The 25,173-nt window shown below is 40.8% G+C and overlaps 1 protein-coding gene across 7 annotated transcripts in view; it reads left to right on the top strand.

Annotated features, from left to right (window-relative positions):
- The window catches only part of SGMS1 (sphingomyelin synthase 1), a 280,335-nt gene that overhangs the window by 250,166 nt on the left and 4,996 nt on the right, over positions 1-25,173 (top strand). For all 7 annotated transcript variants that reach the window (XM_045569229.1, XM_045569232.1, XM_045569231.1 and 4 more), the window contains 2 exons: positions 7,100-7,217; positions 20,301-20,454. In XM_045569229.1, the coding sequence (XP_045425185.1) occupies positions 7,100-7,217; positions 20,301-20,454 (272 nt within the window). The remainder of the gene's footprint in view (positions 1-7,099; positions 7,218-20,300; positions 20,455-25,173) is intronic.

Raw genomic sequence — 25,173 nt, forward strand, 5'->3', positions numbered from 1 at the left:
TAATTCAAAGTCTTGAGAACTGAGTTTTGGCGCGCAGGGGTGGGGGGGGGTTTGCATTAAGGTACCTGAGGCTGTGATGGGGGGAGCTCTCCAGGGCAGCAGGGAGAAGAGAGAGAGGTGGAGGGAAGCAGAACTCACAGTGCCAGTCTCTGGGGGGGTTACCGTCCTGTTTGGAGGAATGGAGCAATCTCAGCTCCATTTTAAATGAAAAAGTGAAGAGTGCAGAAAAGATGCAGAGTGCAGGGATAGTGAGCATCAGGGCAGATTACTCCTGGCAGATATATGAAAGGATTTTAAAGGACAAGTGTCTGTATATACAAAGAAGTAGGAAAGGACTATTGGAAGGAGTAAGAAGTAAAGCTCTGAAGTGCAGAAATTTTTCCTCCTGCAGTACTGCCAGTCATATTACAGGTGCCATTTTAGTCTCCCTGGAACTAAAAGACAAGTGAACACAACTCTTCTTGAGAGCTTCCTCTAATAGAGGGGATAAGACTTCACTGCTGTTGGTAGTGGTGATAGTCATAGTCTCACTATTAAAGATACCACTCGGTAGAAACAACATTCTAAAGTGATTGGGAGGATGAAGTAGCTCTGTCCAATTGGGGACATCAAGAAGGCTTGTGGTGGATGATAGGATTATAGCAGACAGGATAATGGGAGAGGCCAGGGAACAAGATTGGCAGGCAAAAACAAGAAACAGGTTGTGATTAGGAACAATAAGTGGCTCCCTTTGCCCAGATCAATGAGGTTCATGTTTGCAAGGAAAGACTGAGGAAGTGCCATGTCGAAGGGAGTTTGAAGGGTCTTGCGAACAATTGTCACAGTTCAGGGAATTCAGGGGCTAGTAGCAAGGAATTAAAGGGAGGAAGACAGATTTTGGAATCTCTGGAGTTAGCTTCATGTTGGGGTGGGGAACATTGTTGGGAGGGCTGTGAAGAAATTAAAATAGAAGGGTAGGGTGGAGAGGAGCAGGGACTTATCTAGAGCAGGCGATCTGGGAGATGACCCCAGATGCAGAATCAGTGACAGGCAGAGAGAATGGCCTGCACAGAGCTCTCTCTAAGGCAGGAGGGACTTTGCAAGGTGTGTTCAGAGAGCACTAGGGCATGGGGTGAAGGCGGAGTCCTAGAGAATGGTGGGAGAGAGGCTGCTAGATCTAAGGCATCAGGGTCTTGGGAAAGGATTTGGATTTCATTTAAAATACATTTGACAACCATTGGGAGGCTTTGAAAGACATACTCTGTTTAAATGTTTCAAAAAAGATGATCCTGGCTGCTCTATGCAGAATGAATTTGAGGGGAAATGCTTTAGTCCGTTTAAGCTGCTATAATAAAATGCCGTAGACTGGATATCTTATAAAGAATAGAAATTTATTTCCCACTGTTTCGGAGGCTGGAAGTCCAAGATCAAGGCATAGGCTTATGGGTATCTGGTAAGGGCCAACTTCCTGGTTCATAGATGGTGCCTTCTAGCTGCATCCTCACATGGTGGAAGGTTGCACTAGCACTCTGGGGTCTCTTTTATTAATATAAGGGCACAAAGCCCAAACCTGAAGGCTCTGCCCTTATGACCTAATCACTGGTGATTAGGCTTCAGCATATGGATTTTTCAGACCATAACAGGAGGCAAGAGTATTAGGGACAACAGAAGGTGATTGTGGAAGTTTAGATGAGATGGAGGGTTCAGAAATGGATGCCATTTCAGGGTGACTGATTAAATATATGGGGAGGTGGGTAATAAGCAAATCTGACTGGTACAGACTGCAAACAGTGATGAAAAATGGACACATTTAATGTGGATATCTGTATGATACTAGAAGGATTTTTTCAGTACTTTAATAACTAATGGAGTTATTAAATTATTTTCAAAGTGCTTATTTTATGGAGTTCTGGTCAGTATGAAATATGACATGAAAGAACTAAGTAAAAAATGTGAGGTAAGTAGCTTTTGAAATGTAAATGAAATGTGATAGGATGTTGCCTCATCTGCAAGCACTCAAAATTGGGATTTCTTACACAATCTGCAGCAATTTCCTGAATATTTTTGTCTTGTGTAATACGTTTATATTTCCACTTAAACTCTTTGAACCTCAGTTTTCCCATCTGTAAAATTAGGATCGTGGCCACACATTGCCAAGCTGACACAGAGCTTGGCATATAGGAGAATCCTGGCAAAACAGTTTCTGCTGTTAGTACCATGCCAGAAGAAATAAATACCTCAATAAAAACTCCTTTTTTTTTTCTGATAGTGTGGTAGTTGGCTCTAAATAAAATTACTTTATTTTTCCAACCTCTTATATTAAGAAAAAAAAAATGACTGTTCTGGTACCCATTCTTGGTACTATTTCATAGCCTTTCTGTGACTCATATGAAAATGGTGTACTTTTCCTCCTTTTGCTGGTGAGGATGCTAATTTCCAAGGAAATTAACTGAGATAGTCAAGGTCACCAAGTGAGTCTTTGTTAAAGGTGGAACTAGCATCAAAGTGAAGATACCGCTCAGTGCTGTGTTGTCCACAGTTCAGTGCTGGAATCACTAATCAGGGCCCCGAGCCCTGCTCTGGCCTCCGTGACTGCTCCAGAGGGTTGGGTCTCCCCGAGTCTGTGTTACGGCTCCACGTGCGCTCCCTTGTTTACTGATGCTTAGTTTTGAGTTGTTGCTTCGTTCCACTGCTGTGCATCAAGGCCTGTTTGTTTCTGAAAGCTAACAGCTTCCAGAAAGAGCTCGGAGAGCAGGTCTGAGCACCAAGAGAGTTGTCTGTGTCTTGCTGCTGTGGATTAATTGAGAGAGACAACTTGTGGGAAACACAAAGAACTTTCTGGTATTTTAATTTTACTTTCCAGTATATTGATTTCCTTCTGTCACCATTTTCCTTTAGAATTTTAGATCGTCCTACCAGATGCCAAAAACATTGTAGTTTTGCTGTTTTAAGGCTGATTTTGATAGTATGTAATCAAGTTCTGAGTGCCTTTTCCTTTTTAAAAACGGATATTAAAAAGTTTAATAAGGCCACCATTATGTTAATGGACATCACATACTATTCTAGCACATCTTAATACTTATCTATAAAATGTTAACACTTTTATTCCTATTTCCTTATAATCAAATTGAACAGGTACATTTCTCTGTTCTCTCAGAAAAGATGGTAATGAGCCCGGTGCTCAAACACTTGGGAGAAAAATAGATATCTGTGCCCAAATACAAGTCTCTGAGATGACAGTCATTGCAAAGTGTGAGCGGATGGAAACTGGCTTCTTTTGAGTAGGAAAGGAGAGGTGTATCGCATGTGAGAAGAACACCATTGTGATCTTGAAAATTACATGATGCATCTTATTGACATCTGCTTAATCTCTAGCAATATCTCAACATTTCTTCTGTGTTTATTTTTTAAAAACAGATCTTGAACTTTTATGCCTTTAAGTAAATAAGAATTCTAAATGTGTGTGATTCTTTGATTAAAGGAATGAATGCCAGAAGTACATGCAATTCTTTGAAACACTTTTATACTCTGCTTTTCAAAGGTTGTGGTAGGAAATCCTTGTTGAACATTGTACACTGAAGACATTCTAAGCTTAATTTCAAAAGGATTAAATGCCAAAGATCATAATCTTTCACAGGATTAGTTTAAAATAAAAAAAAATACATGCCAAAGATCAGAAAATTCTTAAAAACTTCTAACTTGTTACTTTATTCTTAACATTGACAAATTCATATGGATTACTTCACTTGACTTTTTCACTGCAATTCTAATAATAAATGTGAATGAACCTTCAATGTTTTAATTAAAAGTAAATTTAAAAATTCATCTTTTATTATTTTTTCATATACTTCATTCCCAGATAATTCTGAAATAATTTCATTGGTACTCACAGGTGACTCATGTTTGACACATGGAAATAGTTACTGGGGGTATGTGTGTGTATCTTTTGTATACCATGAAATAATCAGGCAAAGTGATTTTAAGATAGTAATCTTTTTCTTCCACTAAAGAGTTCAACAGATCTAGATTTAAAAGTTTTCTTAGGCGTGTTATCGAAATTGCAAGGGGTTTTCAGTCTATGTCCAGTTGCTCATCACACAAAGATCCAGTTATCAAGACAATGAGGATTACCAAGAAATTTTTATAGGAAAGAGATCTTATTCAGAGAATAGGAGAAGCCTCAAGCCCATCTCTCTGGCTAAGGAGATCGTGGGCTTTTAAAGGAGGGGCCACAGGCCTTGGGGCAGGTCTTGATATAACTAACAAGGTGTTAGTTACATTGAGGGTAGGTTGTGGAAGATGGTGAATCTTGGCTTCAGGAAGTCTGCCCCGGGGCCTTCAGAATCTCAGCTCCTTTGTCTTGCAGAAAATCTACCATTTCCGGGAAATAAATCAAAAAGTCAAATAGTTCCTTAAGGGATAGGATTATATAGTGTCATTGACATTTGTTCAATGGGGAGCTGGTTACAGGTGTTTTTTTGTATAGTCCCAGTGAAATTGCAAGTAATTTGTTTGAGCAGGATGGCTAGAATGGGCATTTTCTTTTTAAGAAAGATGACCATGATACCTTACAATGTAAAATTCACTTAGGTATTTCTCTTTTGGTATTCTTGGCAAAGACATTTATAGGCCAATATTTTTCTCTAGCATTGTCTCTCTTTATATTGCTTAATTATACTATGCTTTTTATTATACTGAAATTAGAGGCATATACCTCTCCAGGCAGCTTTATGCTAAATAAATTCTTACCTTTGGAGGTGACATACACAGCTTAACTAAGAGAAAATAAGCAAAGATGGCTCATATGGTAAATAATTCTGACCCAGTTTCTAAAATCTAGGTAAGAAGACACCCCAAATTCTACTCATAAAACCTAAATAACTTGCATGGACTTTGCAGGTATGAATGAACTGCTAATATAGTTGCACGGGTTGTTTTTTTAAATTAATTTGTAATCAAGCTACTTATTTTTTGTTCCTCTTGTTAAAACAAAAGTTACAAATGAGACACATTCTCCTCTGACTACCATACCTCACCAGGCATTCCCGTCCTGCATAAAAATAGAGCTACACTGTATGATTGTAGAGTGATTGAACATTCAGTATTTTAAGAAGAAAGCCTGTCCACAGGCTTTCCTTGTTAAATTAACTCAGATCATCCCAGATCAAGGAAAACCTGAACTCTTCAAAGTTGAGGAAGAGCAGACCCACAGAACCATGCTTCTGGCCTGTGGTAGAAGAAGAGAAAAGTAGAGAAGAAAGGAACATGCTTGTCCAAGAATACACTAAGGTATAATGAGCTTATATTGTACAAACTTAGGTGGAATATTTTTTTTTTTAAGAGAGACAGAGTCTTGCTCTGTTGCCCAGGCTGGAGTGCAGTGGCACAATCATAGCTCACTATAACCTTGAACTCCTGGGCTCAAGTGATCTTTCTGCCTCAGCCTCCCAAGTAGCTAGGACTACAGGTGTGTGCCACCATGCCCAGATAATTTTTAAATTTTTTGTAGAGACAAAGTCTTGCTATGTTGCCCAGGCTGGTCTTGAACTCTTGGCCACAAGCAGGCAATCCTCCTGCCTTGGGCCCCCCAAAGCACTGGGATTGTAGGCGTGAGCCACTGTGCCTGGCCATTATGTGGAATTTGATCTTAGGAGAAGTTATCAAACTCATTAATATGTATGTATATGCATTTTGATTATAATATACATGTATGTATCAAATAATTTCAGTATATGTAATATCAAGTAATTATGTTAGAACCACTAATAAAACTTTCTAATTCTTGGTTATATTTTTATTCATCTACATACCTATATAATTGATGGCTACCATTTGTGCCTACTATATGGTAGGGATTCTTCATACATTATTTCTAATGTTATTATGTCTATTTTACTAATTAGGAAATTGAGACTCAGAGATGTAGATAGTCTCTCCCAAGGCCACCTAGGCATCAGGGAGTGGGGCAGGGTTGGATGCTGTCTTTCAGATAGGTACTTTCCTTGGCATCATGTTGCCTCAGAGAATCAGTTTCTGGGAGTAAAATGTTTAATGTCTTTGACTCATTAAATGGCATAAAAGTTTTAAATTCTCATTCTAATGACATTCTCATTTTCTGAAGATCTTCCCTCTAAAAGATACTCTCTAAATGTCTAACTGCTGCCTGCCAGCCTGCTGGTGGGCTTCTTCCTGGTGCACTGCAAACCCCCCCCCCAGCCCCCCACATACACACAGGACCTGAGCACCAGCCACTGCAGGCAGGTCTTTGGCTCCTGTTCCTCCTTCTTCACCTGGGCCAGGCACTGTGAGAAGGGCTGCTCCTGGGAGTGCAGCAGGGCGAGGGCGCCAGCGTGTCGGGCAGCCTAGGCTCTGGCAGCTGGTGTGGCACCACTGGGCGTGAGCTGGGCTGGTGTGGGTCAGCCAGACGAGGACCGCTCCTCTGCTCTTCTCCCAGGTGCCGGGACCGGGCAGCCACCACCACAGTCTGTACCCCACAGCCTTCCCCCTGGCTACCCACACCCCAGTCCCCCTCACCTCAGGCCCCTGTGCCAAGTTCATTTGCCACTTCTTGCCCGGGGTCCTGGGGGGACATTGCCACTCCTGTCCACCTCCTTGCTGCTCCTGTCATAGTGAGCTTGTGCCATTCCTCTAGGATGGGGGCCATGGCCCTGGCAGCCAGATGCCCTGGCATGACCTGCCACCTCTGCTTCCACACCAGACCCAGCTACCTTTCCTACTCCTGTACTCAACAGTCAGCGCCCTCCCAACCCCAGCCCCCCAAAAAGTTGAGTTCTAACCAGTCAGAATGGGCTCCATTTGTCCATCAACTCAATGTCAACTCAAGTTTAAGGCCTTACGAAGCCAAATTAATAGCAATATAGAGTGGTTTAAGCTCTTTGGGCCAGTTAATGTTTTTCGAAAAAAGCACAACAGAACATTATTCTCAAAATCTTTGCCTTAATCTGCTACTAGCTATCGTTCTATTCATCATATATTCGTTCTGGTTTCAAGCACTCAAGCAGTTTTTTGGATTTGTTTTGTTGTGTCATTGAAAACTTAAAGTAAATGAACCTGCGGAATTTCTTGACTGAGCATCTGCCCTGTTTTTCCCTTTTTCTAGGTCTATTATTAGCAGAAGATTTTTCTGCATAGTTGGCACGCTGTACCTGTATCGGTGTATTACAATGTATGTAACTACACTCCCAGTACCTGGTATGCATTTCAACTGTTCTCCCAAGGTAAACTATTCCTCACTGTAATTTCCCTTTTTGTTTGTTTCTTGTCTTGCCCTGGGGTCCTTTGACTGAGGCTGAAGGTGAAAATTTCTTCAGAATACAGTCAGGTCCCTCCACCTCCATCTGGGGGTGTTCCTAAGCAATAGAGCTAGGCAGCCCCAGCCTTCTCACCATTTCCCAGCCCTGCCAATGCCTCCCAGCTGGGGAAATATGTGGTCTAGTTAGCGTGTTGGGAAGCAGTTAAGCTTTGCGTGTGGGTGTAGCTCTTTGGTTTCTAGCCAAACTTTTAAAATATCGTTCGTTCCCTTGACACGCATCCAGAAGCTTTTATACGCTTTTTCCCTCTCTTAGTGGGAAAGCTCAATTACAAATGATGTATTTTTTCCATTTTCCCTCTTTCATTAATCCCTACAGCAGAGCAAGCAAGAGAAAGTATTCCTGTCCCCTTGCAATCCTCCACCAACCCAAATGAGATCACTGTTCTCTGGAGTTATGTATTGCCTTACTGATTTTCTTTATTTAGCTTAGATGTATTTTTTAAAATAAATTTTATTCCTCTCTCATTATCTCTGCCTTTCTATCAGATTCACATAACACTCTTCACCCCCTCAGCTTTACCTTGAAAGAGTTTTTAACTAGGGAGATCATTGAAATTATTTCATAAAATAATTAACAGGAGATTTAATTTTTAAAATGTTTACATTGAAGCTCTTTAATGCAATAGAAATAGTGGAGGCTAATTTCTCTCCTTGATTCTGGTAGGAGAAGACATGAAACAGTGTGATGGATTTCAGACCATTTTTTGCATTGCGCCCGTGCTGATGAAACAGAGTAACACTTTCAGTCTCATCCCTTTGTGCTTTCTGTTTCTTCCAGAGGACACATTATCTCTGATGGAACCTTTGGAAAAAGGGCTGAAAAATTCACTTTGGATTTTTAAAATGGTGTCTTTATCATATTAAATTTTGAATCCCTTTAGTTTGATGAATACTGTGGTCCCCCATGGCCATAGAGGTAGCTAGTTTCTTATTTGACTTTTTCTACTTTTTGCTATATACTACTTCCTTAACTCTGGAAAGAAAAGCTGTCATACAGAATGAGTGTTCCCAGCCTTTTACTCCTCTCAATCGGCAGTCTTGCCTCCCTGCATTCTCCTTGCCCTTCCAAACAGGCCACCCTCACATCTTTTTTTATTCTTGTAAAAGCTCTCAAGCACTTGCCTTCAGCTCCTGAGTTATAAGAAATACCTAGGTATCATTGAGAAGCCAGTGACGTGGACTCTTGCTGGGAGGCTAACTTGATAAGCAGCCTGTTTTAAGTAGTAAAGTGACAGTTCAGGACATTCACGTAAGTTTAGTTCCACTCCTCATAAAAGCCTGTGTATTGGGAAATTTTGCTACCAAGAAGTGGGTAAATATGGGTTTTGGCTGAGCGCAGGTTTAAGATGTATCCAACATTAAGGGGCTATACTATGTACTTTCTCCCTACTCTGGTTCTAGCTTTGTTTCTTCTTGAGGATTTCTGCAGCTCCACGCAGTTACTGGCAATTCCAGACTTGGTAAGCCATCGATACTTATAGGATCAGCTTGAGTCATCAACATATCTAACCAAGATCCTGTGGCTAAGAATAGCTTGTGGGTTTGTAAAGGCAGAGAGGTAATAGCAGAAACTGTTCACAAAAACCAAACTCAAAACATGTTGCTCATTTACTATGTTGCCAGAGAATTCCAACTAGGGCCATCATTCTGTGATGATTTTCTGGGAGCTAGAATCTTAAACTGTAGGGTGTGAATTATTAGCACACCTTAGCAAAAATTATCAGTTTAAACTTGTTAAATCTAATTACTATTTTTATATAGAATAGGACTCTTGGAAGAAAGGATTCAGAATACAATTTTTTATTCTGAAAATTTTCAAATGTATCTCAACTAGTATAAGGAGCTCTCATATAACACCCAGATTCAATAATTATCAAGATGTGCTACATTTGTTTCATCTCTTTTTTTTTCCTTTTTGAAGTATTTTAAAACAAATCCCAGACAGTGTCATTTCATCACTATATACTTTAGTATGCATCTAGAAATTGTGGACATTTTATTGTATAACCATAATACTGTTGGTTTTTAGCAAAATTGACAGTAATTCTTTGATATTGGCAGTTACCACTTCACAGAGTATCCTGATTGTCTTAAAGTGCCCCCCCTTTTTATGGTTGGTTTGTACAAATTAAGATCTAAAGTCTATGTATCACATTTGCTTGTTCTGTCTGTGTCAGGTCTGTAATTCCAGAGCACTCCTTTCTCCCCTTTTTCCCCACTGCCAGTAGCTCGTGGAGATCAGATCAGTTGTCCTGGTTCAATTCTTCCCTGCCAGATTAGTTGTCCTGTGAACTATCCCACCATGTTCTGGATTTCTCTGTTTCTGTGGTATCAGCTTGTTCCTCTTTCTTCCACATTTCCTCTGAGTAGAAAATTGATTCTGGAGACTTGGATTCAGTTTTAACTGTTTTGGCAAGAACTCTTCCTAGGTAGGACAGAAAGATTTCTGAAGCTAAATGTGAGAGCTAGGAAAGGCCTTGAAGGCTTGGTGCTGCCCTGCGGATGGCAGATAAAGCTTGAGGAATTCAGTGGTCAGGCCAGAGCTGGGAGGCTGTGCTGAGGACCAGTGTGGAAGGGAGAGAAGGTGGTGCTAGGGAGACCTCAGATGACAGCTCTGCCCCTCTAGAGCCACCCAGGGCTAAGGGAATCAGAATTCAGAAGAACCTTATTAAAGGTCACACAGTCTAATGTTCTATCTGATGTCTGAACATCATTGCCACCAAATCGTCATCAGCTTCTCTCTCAACCATTGTACAGAGGGGGAACGTATTACCCCTGTAAAAATACAAACTTACCTGGTAGTGGAAAGAACACGGAGGTCAGGGTGAAGGCAGTCTTGTACAGCCACTTACTAGCTGTGTGGCACATGCACTGGGCAGATCATTTAACTTCTCAGGGCCTCAGTTCCTTTATCGGCAAAACAGAGCTAATGACGCTTTCTGTATCTGTTTTAAGGAGTCATGGGTGGGAAAGGAGACAATATATAGGGGCTCTTTCAACGTAAAGTGCCATACGGAAATAAGAAGAGAACTTGGTGTTGTCATCATCCTTCCACCCCTAGACTTGTATTTATCCAGTGAGAATTGATTTAACAAACATGAATTAAGTACCTACCGTGTTTTAGGTACATGTAGAGCTAATCCTTGACTTTGTGAAAAGCACCTTAAAATCAGCTAGTCTAAACTTGTACCTTATGTAATAAATGCTGTAATAAGGGCCTCAAGCTAAGCTACTCTGGCCCTAATGATAGGAAGAAACGGGTTTGAGCAATATTTAAGAGGCCAAATCGATGCAACTCGGTAATAGATTTCATGTAGGGAAGGAGAATAGAAGGGAAAGATTTGAAAGACTGGATTTTACCACTGGGATAATTACAAGGTGGGGAGAAAAAGGGAGTTAATGAGTTTGGATTAAACACATAGAGTTTGAGATACCTGTGAGGTATCTAAGTAGTGGTATCCAGGACAGTTAGCAATGTAGGTATAAAGTTGAGAAAAAACAGAGCTAGAAAATAAATACTTGTGAATCATCATATTCTGGGTAGTGGTTAAAGCTATGGGTATGGAAGAGAAGGCCCAGAGACAGGATATAGAAAGTACAATGCCTCCAGAATCAGATATTATCAGATATTCTGTGATTTGAGACACCAGTTAAGCCCTGTCAGTTGGTGGATACTCTTACAGTTAGTTAGTCATCACTAAACTCTAGGGAGAGTTGAGCTTTAGAGTACATTAACTTCCTGTTTAACATACTCATATGAACTTAAACTTGGTTCTAACATCACATTAAACCCCATAATTGTACTTAATGTTTCCGTTAATGCCAACACTCAAAATGTCCAGTTTCTAAGAAAAATGTCCCAACAAGTATGCAGCAGTAATTATGAAAATTGGTCTTACTCATTCATTTGATGGCCGTGTACTCTTTGGTTCATAAAATGTGACAGCTTGGAGAAATAATCATCCTGTGAGGTGATCGAGTTGGGAACAAAAGCAGACTTCCCAGCAAACCTTGCTGCAAGAATGGTAAGACACTGGGAAAAGGGAGTGGAAAGGGAAGTAGGTGTGTTTCATTACTAGATTACCAATTTCTCGGAAGCTCTTCTTCCATATCCCAGTGTGTCCATGTACAGGGCTTAAACTAGAGGCCGCCAAGTTTTGGACACCTTGATCAGCCCATGTTAATCTCATCCCAGATTTTCTCTTAGGAGCATGTGTTTTAACCTGAAAACAACCTCTTCTCTTCTTTTTCCCAACTCTTTATTGTATAATTCCTTTTTTTTTTTCCTAAGAAAAAAGGGCTGAAACACCTGAGAATTCTTTGGTGTTCTAAGCTTCCTGTAGGAAAGTTTTTCTAAGAGTTTTAGCAAACTCTTAAAAAAAAAAAAGACCACCTACCTTAGTCCCCATAGACAGCCTAATCCTAATGGAAGAGAAGAAATAACTTACACATTTTCAATTCTCACTTTAGTAATCGGAGTTAATCTGTTGGTGACTAAGCAGTCAACTGAGATGCATATTTGGGTGTGTTTTATGGTCTCCATGGTGACCTTAGATTTGAAAACCTTTGAGAAGAGAAAGATTATGTTAACCGCAGGGGCACTTAGCTGGCTAATGCATTAATCTGACATGGAGTTTTCAATGAAATGATTCTCTTGAACTTGAAAAGTATGTTTGTTTTTTTATTTTTGCCGTGAACACGTGTGAACACAGGCCACTTTCGGACAGGGTGATGTCTGGGTGACATCGGAGGCTGATGGCTCAATGAAACAATACAATACAAATGCAGCAGCAGAACGGCCTTCATACTCTCCTCTGCCACTGTCAGCTTTTCTGCAGCGCGTGGATTAGAAAGATCAAAGCACTTCGTTTGACTTGCAGCTGAGCTGTGTAGTAGCAATCGTCAGCCTAACGGGTCGCCCATTCTGGCACGAGTTCAGTCTTACAAGGCAAAAGACTCATTGGTCTTTAGGATCCTATAACCTTCTTTAGTTCTTTCCTGCTTCCCCAGGTGGCAGTTAGAGTCTTCCAGGTGCCTCCACGCTGACACAGTTTGATGCTCTGATTAGCTCCTGCTGACCTTATCACTATATGGCTTGTGTTCCATTACCAAAAGAACTTCATGTCATCCTGTTGAATTGTGTGGAACCTTGATTGTCAGTGCTTGATTTACATAATTTTCTGCTTGCCTCCCAGTTTCTTATTGTAAGTAAAATTTTCCTTTTTATTTACTGTCTATTTTTTTCCTTTTTCTTGCATATAATTTCCAGTAACAATTCCCATCTCAAATCTCTTCTTCACTTTTCCTTTTCTCTCACTGCTAGTAATTCTCTTCCTTTTTCAGAGATTAAAGAAAAAAAACAGAAATGCACTGAATTATTTCTCTCACTTAAAAAAATTTTTTTTTTATTTTAAAGAAACTGCGCATTCGTTATAGATACATTGAAAGAATACAAAATGAGGAAGATTTTAAAAATCATTTATGGCCCTTTCTACTATTAATATTTCAGTATATTCATCCTTTATGCATATTTTTCTTACATAATTCTGATGGTGCTATTTATTATTCCTCTCTCCTTACATTTAACATTTGATATGTGCATTTTTACATTGATTTTATAAGCCCTAACCTTTCTAAATGGTTTTCTCACTGAAAAGACGACAGGAAGACACCACTTTCCCACACCGAAGGCAGCCAGATTGTTGATGTGATTTCATAAACAAGCAGGTTGCTTTATTTCCTGAGCAAACCTTTCTAGAGAACCTACCCTATGTGAGTATAGTGGTCAATTTTGAGGGTACACAGATGTGTAAGACAAGTTCGCTCTCCTCTCACAAACGGACATCCAGAGGCCGTGACAGACATGTGACTTCTGACTTGTTCGGTGCTCCCTGTAGTAGACACGTGAGCCCGGTTGCCATGGAAGCACAGAGGACAGTGGCACCTCTGCTGGGAGTGCTGGCTGTGCTGTGGAGGTGCCTCTGAGCCAAGTCTCAAAAGGACGAGTAGGAGTTTGCTGGGTGGAAATGGAGAAAACAAAGGGTATGGAAGGGAATCGGGGAAAGAGGTGAAGTTAGATGAGCCTGGACATGGGATCCTATGGGCCAAGTGGCCAGAGGTAAAGCCCGAGAGCCAGGTTGTGGGCACAGTTCACAGGGCCTTGGCACCCCCTTTTAAGGAGGTTGGGCTTTGTCTGCAGGCCGTAGGAAGCCAGGAAGGGTTTTAGCAGGTAGCATTATGTGATCACATCTGTCTTTTAGAAACATTTCTCTCCAGTGATACAGAGAGTGGGGTGTCTGGGAGAGAGGGAGGGAAGTGGACTTAGAGTGGTGCCAAATTGTGTGTACCTGTTTTGTGCCAGCTATGATTCTCCATGTTTTGTTTTCATTTAATCTCACAACAGGGGGTGGGAGGAAATTGCAGTTGGTTTGGAGTTAAATGACCTGCCTGATGTGTCTCATGGGTACTAAGCAGCAGAGGCAAGAAATGTGGCCAAGTCCCCTGTTCTTGGTACTTCACATGAGGGAGACAGATGGTGCTTTTGCATGGTTTTTTGAATTAGAGCTGAGGAAGGCCTAGACCAGGGAAGAGAGGGCCATGTGTGGGAGGCACTGGGAAGGTGAGGAAGATTTTCTACACATCAGCAGCCATCCAGTGTGAAGAGGCCACCAGAGTCGGAAAGCATTCCCTGGGGAATTCCAGAGAGCCTCAGAGGTGTCAGTGTGTGACTCTACATGAAGCAGTACCCACCGTGTCAGAGTACAGGTGGGTGGACAGTGGGGCTTTCATCCTGGTGAAGGGTGTCTGGAGCTGCCCGGACATGACAGGCCACCAGCAGGTTCCATTCAAAAGCCATATGGTCCTGCTTGAGGGGCTCCTACTGGCCAACGTTGAGACAATGTGAGCATCACAATGAATAATGACAGTATTGGATTGTAATAAATCAATAAAAACACTTAAAGATTAGTGAGAGGAAGCTCTTTAAAGAAAAAACTAATAGTTATTAATAAAACAATAAAATTAATAAAAGAAATCTTATTTACTTTTCATTTATTTATTTTTTTAGAGATGAGGTCTCTGTTTCCCAGGCTGGAGTACAGTCATAGCTCCCTGCAGCCTCAAACTCCCCTGAGCTCAGGAAATCCTTCCACCTCACTAAAAGAAATTTTAGAAATAGAAAATCACCATTTTACAACCACAATAGTAATAATTCAGAAATTATAGTTCAGAATCATCAATGGACGCTAGAGCCTTTGGGTAAAAAGTTGGGGATCATAATGTTTACATAATTTTAAAAAATCACAGATTGATTATTAGTCGTAAAGGGGCAAAGGTGTGTATTTAGTGGAGAAATACAGCAGATACTTCCATAGCCAAGCGGTCAAACCTATGGCAGGACAAATGGTATCAGATGCTTCTGCATGTGACGCCCTGAGGAGGACGTAGCATCGCTCTGTAATATTCCTGCCAACAGTGTTTAACCTGAATGTAAGTGGAAGCTAACATTCAGATAAAAACAAATTGAGGGACATTCTGTAAAGAAACTAGACTGTACTCTACAAAAATGTCAATGTCATAGGAAAAAAGAAGCCTGCAAAACTGTAGTAAACTAAGAAATTATCAGGGCATGACAAGTAACCTCAATGTGTGTTCTCTGATTGGAACCGAGACTGAAGGGGGGGCTCTACGGGACACTTAGAGGCTCCCTGGACTTACGAAGTGGGACGGCCTTGTATCATTGATAAATTTCGTAAGTGTGATTTTGGAAGGGAATATCTTTGTTTTTGTGTTTAGAATGGAGGGGTTGTTGTATATTCAGCTTACTCTCAAGTGACCCAGGAAAAAAAGAGAGAAAGGAGAAGAAAATGTGGCAAAATGTTGATAATTAATGAACCTAAGTGAATGGTCTATGGGTGTTCATTTACTATGCTTCAGATTTAGAATTGTTCAAAGTAAAAAGGCGGGGGCGATTTTTGTTTCCGAGTCTCACTTCCTGACCAGGTAGGCTGAAGCATTCCCCACCCCACCCCCACAACACTCAAAGCTAATGTAATTCTGTTAAAGGGAGCTGTTCCCTGGCTGAAATACTGGAATTACTTTAATGTGACAATAAGAATGTGGGTAATGGGAATCTGTAGCTGACCTTTATTTTAGATTTATGAAGCCTTTGATAAGTTTCCTTATTAGGGGCTATGAAAAAATGTTAAAGTTTTTGCTGAGGGAAGGAGAGGCTGGTAGAGATGAGTGTTTTATTGCTGATAATTCCTAGAGACACCTCCAGCCCCCTTAAAAGCAGCCTGCTTAGTGTAGGAATTGATGAGTACATTTGAGAATGGAGAAATGGAGAGAGCCAAATTCTTCAGAGCTGAGAGGAGGGAAAACTCTTTTTAAAAGTTGTCTATATGAGTTCTAGGAGGAGTGCATAGTGAAATCTCTGTACCTCAGATCAGCTGTGGTGGGCATAATATATTTCCAGGAGTACAGCAATTACCATATGGAGGAAGAATCCAGAAAAATCTCGAGTGATCAAGAGAGAACCACAGATGAGAATCCTGCAGGGCTGTGTATTTAAGGAGAATCATCCAAATTTCACTTGTTAGCTGTTAGACATTGCTTTCTCACTTAAGAACCCCCCAAATGGCCTGGTGTGGTGGCTCACACCTGTAATCCTAACACTCTGGGAGGCCGAGGTGGGAGGATCCCTTGAGGTCAGGAGTTTGAGACCAGCCTGAGCAAGAGCAAGACCCCATCTCTACTAAAAACAGAAAAAATTAGCCCGGCGTGGTGGCACATGCCTGTAGTCCCAGCTACTTGGGAGGCTGAGGCAAGAGGATTGCTTGAGCCCAGGAGTTGGAGGTTGCTGTGAGCTAGGCTGACGCCATGGCACTCTAGCCTGGGGAACAGAGCACGAGACTGTCTCAAAAAAAAAAAGTTGGAATCTCTATACAAACAAAAGCTATTGTTTTATTTTGTAAAGCCACCTCACCACTCCTTTTTTTTTTTTTTTTAACTGCCCAGACAGGTAACAATAAAATGAGGCAGGAGAAATTTTAAGGGGTGGCTTTGAGCGTCTCACTACTATTGTGAAACCTGAAACGTTCATCACACTTTCAGACGCCTTGCTTTCCCAGTGGGGGCTGCAAGGTTAGGCTAAAGGACATATCATAACTTACGGAGGGCTACGTGCCAGTTGAAATTTGGCAAGTGGCCTGGATTTGCTGCTTTGGTCCATTTGGGGAGTTGACGTGGAGGGAGGCCACGGCGTGTAGCACGTCACTCTCATGGGCTTCTGGAGACACGGATTGATGAGGACTCTGCCAGTCCTGCTCCCGATGCTTGATTCCTTCTCCAGGTCTGGTCTTTGGTCTGAGTGTTTACGAGCAGCTTCTGTTGGCATTTCAGGGTTGATAATGAACTTTCAGTTTTGGTGGAAGACTGTTCTTCAGGAACAAGACAAAATAATTTGTCCTGGTAGGTAGATTCCTTGAATGAATGAATGAATGAGTACTTTGAGGGCTGCCTGACTATTCATGGTAGTTGGAATAGTATGATATTACTTCTGCAAGGTACCTAGCCTGCTGAAGGAAAAGTTGTAATACTTTATGTGTATCCAGTTCCTGGTTTACCTAGCCTGTGAGGGCCTGGCTGTGCACAAGGCAGCGTGTCATTTTGACCATATTACATACAAGGAGCCAGAGGACTTGGATTTCAAACCCACTACGACACTGGGGCCTAGGACTAATAGGATCTACCTTGCTAACTTTACTGGGCTGCTCTAAGCTGCAGCGTCAGTGAGGGTCAAGGATTCTTTTAAATTGCATTTCTTCTCCTTACCACTCACTTTCAGCCTTTCATCAAAGCTATGCCAAAGCCTTTGATTTGTGCAGCATTATTTGATGGGTTTTAGTTCCGGTTCTCCTGTCCTGCCAGTGAGGGGCTAAAGTGCAGTAAATGCCCCTGCTCTGCAAACGCAGTTAGAGAAGGCAAATGCTCTCGGCATCTGCAAACTGAGCGATGAGAACAGACTGTCAACAGCGCGTTATGTTAGTCAGCATTGGAAAATTGTTCAGGGAAACCTGCTTTTTCATAACCAAGGCTCACTGGTTCTAAATGTACCCGATGGTGTGTCTCATTCAGAAGCCTTTCCCTCCTTCTGCTCTGAGTTTTATTCTGTGCTTGAGTACTGCTTAAGAGATTTGGTCAATTTACTGAATTTCTTGGCCATTCATTAGAATTTGAGGAAAATTGCTTTATTTTTATTGGAAACTGGTTTTCTATGACCTTGGGGGACCATAATTCACATAGGATTGTAGATATGAGACTTTCTTATCACAGCTTTGTAGTGTCCACTGCAAGTTTTTATGTAAGTGTCCCTTGAGTTATCTCTGCTTTCAAAAACGGACACTCAAAAGCTACTGACATGTGAAGTTCCAGCTCCAGTTACAGTGGAGTCAGCATACTCCATCCTTTCCCATTGAACAAAACCAGGAAAACACTGGGCAGAACATATGGAGCAGCTATTTGAGGACTCAAAAGTAAATGGTAGGCCAGGCACGGTGGCTCACACCTGTAATCCTAGCACTTTGGGAGGCCAAGGCAGGAAGATTGCTTGAGGCCAGGAGTTTGAGACCAGCCTGAGCAGGAGCAAGAGTCCGTCTCTATAAAAAATAGAAAAACCAGCTGGGTGTGGTGGCGCATGCCTGTAGTCCCAGCTACTCGGGAAGCTGAGGCAGGAAGATTGCTTAAGCCCAGGAGTTTGAGGTTGCAATAAGCTATGATGACACCACTGGGTAAGACAGAGCAAGACCCTGTCTCAAAAAAAAAAAAAAAAAAAAGTAAGTGGTAGCAAGCAGATTGAGGAAGGAAACCAAAATGCAATGTATGAAAGATCTAGCCCTTGAGTTTCCTGTTTTGTTTTGTTTTCCACCCATGTTTCCTGCCTGGACTCAAAGGCAACGCAAATCCCAGAGCTGCAGACAAGATGCAGACAGACAGAGCTCCAAGGAAGGAAAGCAAAGGAGGCTGGCCTGGGACAGAGACTGGGAGCTGTCCTACTAGTTTCCATGCTGACCCTGTTCACATTGAGTGTGTTACATTCTAGATGTTTTCAGTACAGTTTTTTAAAAACAGTTATAATTATACCAAACATTTTATCTGCTATTTTTCTACTTAATAAAGGAAAATATTTATGATATGATCTTACTACACAATGATTGTAAACTTATTTTTTAATGATTATAGCAGTTATAGCCTCTTTCAGGGCTTCTCAAACTTTAATGTGCATTTAAATCAGCTTAGATTCTGGTTCACCAGGTCTAGTTTAGGCCCTGAGGGTGAATCTACAGCAGAACCCCGTCTTACTAGTACTGTCCCCGGACCAGGCTTCGAGTAGCAAGGAAGGGAGTAGTCATTTAACAGCTCCCATTTAGGTTGCTGCCAGTTCGTTTCCTTCATAACTAGTGTTGCAGTGGGATTTTGGTACATGAAGCTTTTCTTCATATTTGGGATCTCTCCTTGAGGTAGACTCCTAGAAGCAATGTAACTGGATCAGAGGTTATGCTTTAAAAGTTTTCTATGCACAGAGGCACTGGGTATTCTATTAGTCCCCTCTCCTTACAACACCTCTCCAGAGCATTCAGGCTGTTTGCTTTCCAGTCCGAACATGGGCGCTACTGTGTAGTCCTTCATCTGTCCTTCCTTGGCATCCTAGCAAGTCCCGATTCTTCTTTTCTCCACGTTTACTCCCTTGCTTTGTAGAGCATATCCTCTGTAATTCCTGGGAAAGAGTATATAAGTGATAAATATCTTAAAATCTTGCATATATGAAAAAGGCTTTAGTTTATCCTTAGTTTATGCTTAGTGGTAATATGGCTGGGTATAGAATTCTAAGTTGGAAATCGTTTTCCGTCAGAATTTGAAGACATTTTCCCAAAGCTTTCTGTTTTCCAGTGTTGTGTTTGAAAAGTCTTATTCTAACATTCATTCGTATAAAGCTTGTCTTTACTCTCTGGAGGCCTTAGGGTCTCTTCTTAGCTCCCAGTTTCTAAAATTCCACAACACTAATGTATTGCTATGTAGGTCCATTTCTTCTATTGTATTGGGCATTCAATAATCTCTTTGAATTTGGAAATTCATATTTTTCTGTGTGGTGTATTCAACCTGCCCTTTTAAGTAGAAATCTTGATAATTTTTTTAAAGGGAAATCATAATGAAACATGTTTCCCAAAGCTGGATTATTATCAGTTAAATGTTGAAAAGGGATCATGGTGATTAAATTGGCCAACGAGATTTTAAGAGTGCTGACAAGCATAAAATATAGACTGTAAAACATTTTATTTGACAGAGCAAATAAAAGTTGCAACGAGTGAGTTGTTTAAGCCATTTATTACTCTAGTGCCAGCCTAAACTTGTATCATAGACAGGTAGATTAATTTATAAAATTTTTTCACTCTCATTAAAAAGGAAAATCATCCAATACTACCCACATAATTTCTGAAGATTAAAGGCATGTCTCTTGTTTCAATTTGGCCCCTGAACATCTACATACCAAAAATATTCATGCATTTGACTATCTAGTCTCCAGCTGTTCTAGCTAAGTTAGTAGAGTAATTGTCCTCTAGACCAAACGTGGCAAAAATACATCTCTAAATTTTTCCTAGACTAGAGGTTTAAATTTTCTTTTCTCCAAATGGCAGTTCTGGTAAATCGATTATTCAGCTAGTCAGATAGAGGTAGTCTTTCTCTATTGGTATAGTAAAAAAAAAAAAAAGTTATGTAAACATCTACAAAAATGTGCTTTAAAAAAGTTCTGAAGCCACATGATTCATCTGTAGGACCATACATTTTCAGAAGACTACCCATGGAATGGTAAATGTTGAGTGGGTGAACTTGATCGTGGGGATTTTAATGTAAGCTTAATTCTGGATATGAATAGTAATCATAGCACACTTTCACGTGGGCAAATAAATCTCTACTTTTTTCTCGCCAGCTTTTTGGAGACTGGGAAGCCCAACTGCGGAGAATAATGAAGCTCATTGCTGGAGGCGGCTTGTCCATCACTGGCTCCCACAACATGTGTGGGGACTACCTGTACAGCGGCCACACGGTCATGCTAACACTCACCTACTTGTTTATCAAAGAGTGTAAGTTTAAAACAGCTTGCGTTATAATTTCCTCACCTGCCACCTCCCCATGGTCTCTGGGCCCCTGATAAATCATATTTTCTGGAATCTGCTGAAGCAAGGCTGGAGGCTTCAGGGGGGCAGCAGCCTCATCTTGTCACCATCCCTGGGATGCAGCTGGCACCCAGGGAAATTTGTGGAAGGACATAGTGGCTCTTCTTGAGGAGGGGGTGTCTCGTTTCCTGGAGCATCAGCTGTAGCCTTGGGGTGGGGGCAGTTTGGAGCACAGTGCATAGGGTGCGTTACGAGCCAGTTGTACAGCTGCATAAAGAGCCAGAAGGAAATCTCGTAAGAACACAGAAATCCAGGTCAGGGCGGAGTGGATGGTGGTAGGTCATTGGTGCCTCCGTAGTCATTTGTCAAGCATGTGGCATTATGCTGTAGGTTTGAGGGTGCAGTGATGGGTCAGATGACATCTCTGCCCTCACGAAGAACATGGACACATGGGTAAAGCAGACACTAAATGGGAAACTTCCCTTAAGAAATGTACTTGAAATACTTTATTGTGAAACACAGACAAGATAATATCACAGATAGCCCTATACATGGGTCAGATGTAATGTATATTAGCATTTTGCCGTATTTGCTTCAAATAAGGAAATGCTTTAAAGAAGGAAATGTTAATATATGATTAAAGCCTCTTCATTCCTTCCGTCTCTCATTTTCCTGTGTCATTTCCATCCATGTTTTTGTACTTGTATATTATTGTTTTGTGGGGGCTTTTAAGTTTACATAAGTGGTATACTATATATATAGTCTTCTGCTACTTTTTACTTTCAAATTATGTTTTTGAGACACAAGAGTCTGGTTATTTCACTGTAACGGCTGTTAGTATTTCAGTACTATAAATGAACCATAGATTATTTATTCATTTCTCTACTTAGAGAAAATTCTGTTGTCCTCAATATTTAATTGTTAGAAACAGTCTAATGAGCATTATACAGGAAGTTTCCATGAAAAACGCTGAGTAAAACCAGGCTGCTGTGGTGTCACAGAGGTGGGAGACGCTTTGCCCTCTGGAGGTATCTTGGGAGCACATGGTACTCCTGGAAGTTGATGTGGTTGGAATCAGAGTTGGGGTAATAATGAGCAATGAGAGTAGAAAGGTAGGTAGGAATCAGATCATGGAGGGAGCCTTAAGCCGTAAGAAGGAATCTGAACTTCCATCTCATGGACATGGGGTGCCCACTGAGAGATTGTGACCAAGGAGACGTCATCTTATTTGTCCTTTAGAGAGAGGGAAACCACTCTGGCAGCAGCTTGCAGGATAGATTGGAGAGGAGCAAAATTGGAGACCAGGAGAAAGGAGATCAGCTGCTGCCACAATCAAGGAAAAGCATGGTAGTGGCATGAACTACCATGATGGCATCGAGGATGGAGAGAAGCGAAGGCCCTGAGAGAGGAACAGAGGAGAGTCAGCAGAATGGGTTGTGGGGGTAGAGAAGAGAGGTGGTGGACTGAGCAAAAGCCCAGTTTTGGTCTTGAGAAACTAAGAAGTGGAGAACCTTTTCATGTTGGAAGGCCGCATTAACTTAGCTGTAATCAAATTTAAGAAACTTTAATTAGATATACTTTAAAATGTACATTATTTTGTAAAAATCTAACTACTCTATACTTAATAATTTCAAAAAATGAAAACTGTTTGTTACTTTTAAAGTTAACTAACCTTTTAATAACTTTGTTATGTCTGCTTTTTGTTGGAAAGCATTTGAATATTTGGTTGCAGCCCGGAGGTCCACAGTTTCAGTTGATCCTCTACATGGGGTATCAGTCATTTGTGACCTTAAGAGCTTCTTTTTTTTTGAGACAGACTTTTACTCTGTTGCCCTGGCTAGAGTGCCGTGGTGTCAGCCTAGCTCACAGCAACCTTAAACTCCTGGGCTCAAGCGATCCTCCTGCCTCAGCCTCCCAAGTAGCTGGGACTACAGGCATGCGCCACCATGCCCGGCTAATTTTTTCTATATGTATATTTTTAATTGTCCATATTATTTGTTTCTATTTTTAGTGGAAACGGGGTCTCACTCTTGCTCAGCCTGGTCTTGAACTCCTGCCCTTGAGCATTCCGCCCTCCTCGGCCTCCCAAAGTGCTAGGACTACAGGCGTGAGCCACTGCACCCGGCCCTTAAGGGCTTCTTGATTTGGGTTAGGAAGGAGAATGTAGATTCATGGCAATAAGTGGTTGAAAAGCAAGAAGTCATTTTGCGAGCATGTTCCCGAAGGTGTGGGCATTCTACTGCATTTTTCCATATTTCAATCGGATCTTTCTTAGCATCAGTGAGTTTCAAATGTCATCTACCGAGAGTTCAATCAATTCCATCTGTAGTTCTTCAAGTGCCTTGGTGATACCGAGATGAGGCTGAAATGCCAATTTGAGTATGATGTCATGATTCTCAAAGTCAGTGAAGCTTTCATTGCATTCTCCAATTAATAGGTCTATAACAGCTGCATATTCTTCAAATGATTTACATATATCATCCTGCTCATCAGTGACCTTTGGCAACTGGGGAAAATGTTCATCCGAAATTTCCTTTTGAAGAAGTGTTTTGAAAAAAGATAGTTTCCGAAATGTTTGGAGTTTTTGCCACATGTCATACATATATAGACTTAGTTTTACCTTGCAAAGAAATATTCAAGTCATTTTGATTTGATATCACCCAGAAATGCTGCATTCCTATAGAAATCTGCTTTCAATAATTCAAATTGCCAATTCTGTTCTTCATAAAATGTATCTGTTCTTACAGAGATAAAATTTTGGCTAACACCTGTCCCTGTGATAGCCAACGCACTTTAGAATGATATGGCAAATCCACACCAAATACATCATTCAACTTTAGCATGTTATGAAACTGACAATGCCCTGTTGCATTTGCAACTCTTACAAAGTGCCACTTAAAATAGTAGCTTTAGCACAGAAATTCTGCTGATGTAAGATACAATGAAATGAGAGCATCTGGATCTGTTCATACTTTTTTTATCTGTGCAATAAACCCTTTATGTTTTCCTGTCATGGAAGGTGCACTGTCTGTACATACACTCACTAAATTTACCAAATTCAGTCCAACTTCATGACATTTATCTTGAAAGTTGTTGAAGATATCTATTCCCCATGTTCTGTTCAAAAGAGTGCCCAAAGCAAGTAGCTCTTCGTAAAAAAGAAAATCTGTTATGACCCAAATGAAGGATAAAACCTTCGCTGAGTCAGTAGTATCAGTTGATTCACACAAAGAGATTGTGTAATACATATTTTCCTTTTGAAGTATTTCATGAAGTTGTTCTGGTAAGTTGAAGGCTAATTCTTGCTGCCTATCAGTCATGGTTCTCCTTGAAAGAGGCAGTTGTTTGTACTTGGAAATGTTACTGGAGTCTGAGCATTCTACAACTTCGATCAGGCATTCTTTCAAAATTTCTATATCACTGAATGGCTTCCCTTTTTTTCTCCAATTATATAAGCTACTTTATAAGTTCTTCAGTGTGGCATTATTTCCAGGTATTATTGCTGCTTGAAAGAATTGTCTTTGTTTTTGCTTTTTATCTTTTCATTTCTGCAATATAACCTTTCATGCCTCTCCCTGAAATTTAAAGTATTTGTGGTCCTTGTGAGTTGTAATGCTGATGAGCATTGAATTTCTTTAATGTTGACATTGCAGTATCACAAAGCAAGCAAATCATCTTATCTTTAGCAGAAACAAGATAATATTGCAATATTATTAAATCTGTTTTCCTCCTTCAGCATTCTCTTAGTCTTCTTTGAAATGATGGGCTTTTAAGCAGACAGAATTAAAAAATACTGTTGAGTTGTGCAACTATTCACAAATTCCACTTCAAATAGAAACACAGGGCACTGTCGTCAAAAGCTAATAACAGACTGGTGTACTCGACCCCCATAAACTCTCACCAACCAGTGTTGTGTGGTTGTAGCACCAATCAGGTGGGGGAAGCTGGAGCTAAATCATGGGCGTAGCAGCCGTCACTTTAGCCCTCGTGGCTTCCTAATGTTATAATTGTGCCGGTGAATCTGGGAGGATTATTTTGTTGAAACTTATTTTGTTCCTTGGTATTTTAAATACATTCATTTTAAAAATAAAAATATAAAAGACAAAAATATATTAATAAAAATAAAAGGATTTGTTCTGTAAAATTTGGATTCAGTCAAAAGGTCACACTTAAGGACCTAGAAGGCCACCTATGGCCTTAATTAAGGTGGCAGGTTCTCCACCCCCGAACTAAGATAAGGGAGTACTGGAAGGGAGGAAAAGTTGCACTTTAGGGCATTGAGATAGAAAAGAGAGAAGGGATGTTCTTCTGCTTATGCTTCGTATGTGACCAAATATAGTGCATTCTAGCAATGTGTATTCAGAATCTTAAGGGTATGTCTAGCGCTTGTACCAGGATATAACTAACTGGGTGTAGAAAGCGGGCCCCATGTAGGCCAGATGTCAGCAGCCTGCCCCCTGCTGGTCGATACCTGAAATCCTTTAATGGGATCAAGGCTTATCTGTGATGATAAGGTCGTGTGCTATATGGGGAAACATAGAGGCATTAAGGTCACAAAACTCTGATTTTGAATCCTGGTGCTGTCACTTACTAGCTCTGTGACCCTGAGGAAAACCTTTAACATCTCTAAGTTTTAGTTTTCTCATCTTTAGATTGAGATATTGATATCTACTTTACAGTGGGGAA

This window comes from Lemur catta, chromosome 14 (genome assembly GCF_020740605.2).
Source record: "Lemur catta isolate mLemCat1 chromosome 14, mLemCat1.pri, whole genome shotgun sequence".
Classification (NCBI taxonomy): domain Eukaryota; kingdom Metazoa; phylum Chordata; class Mammalia; order Primates; family Lemuridae; genus Lemur; species Lemur catta.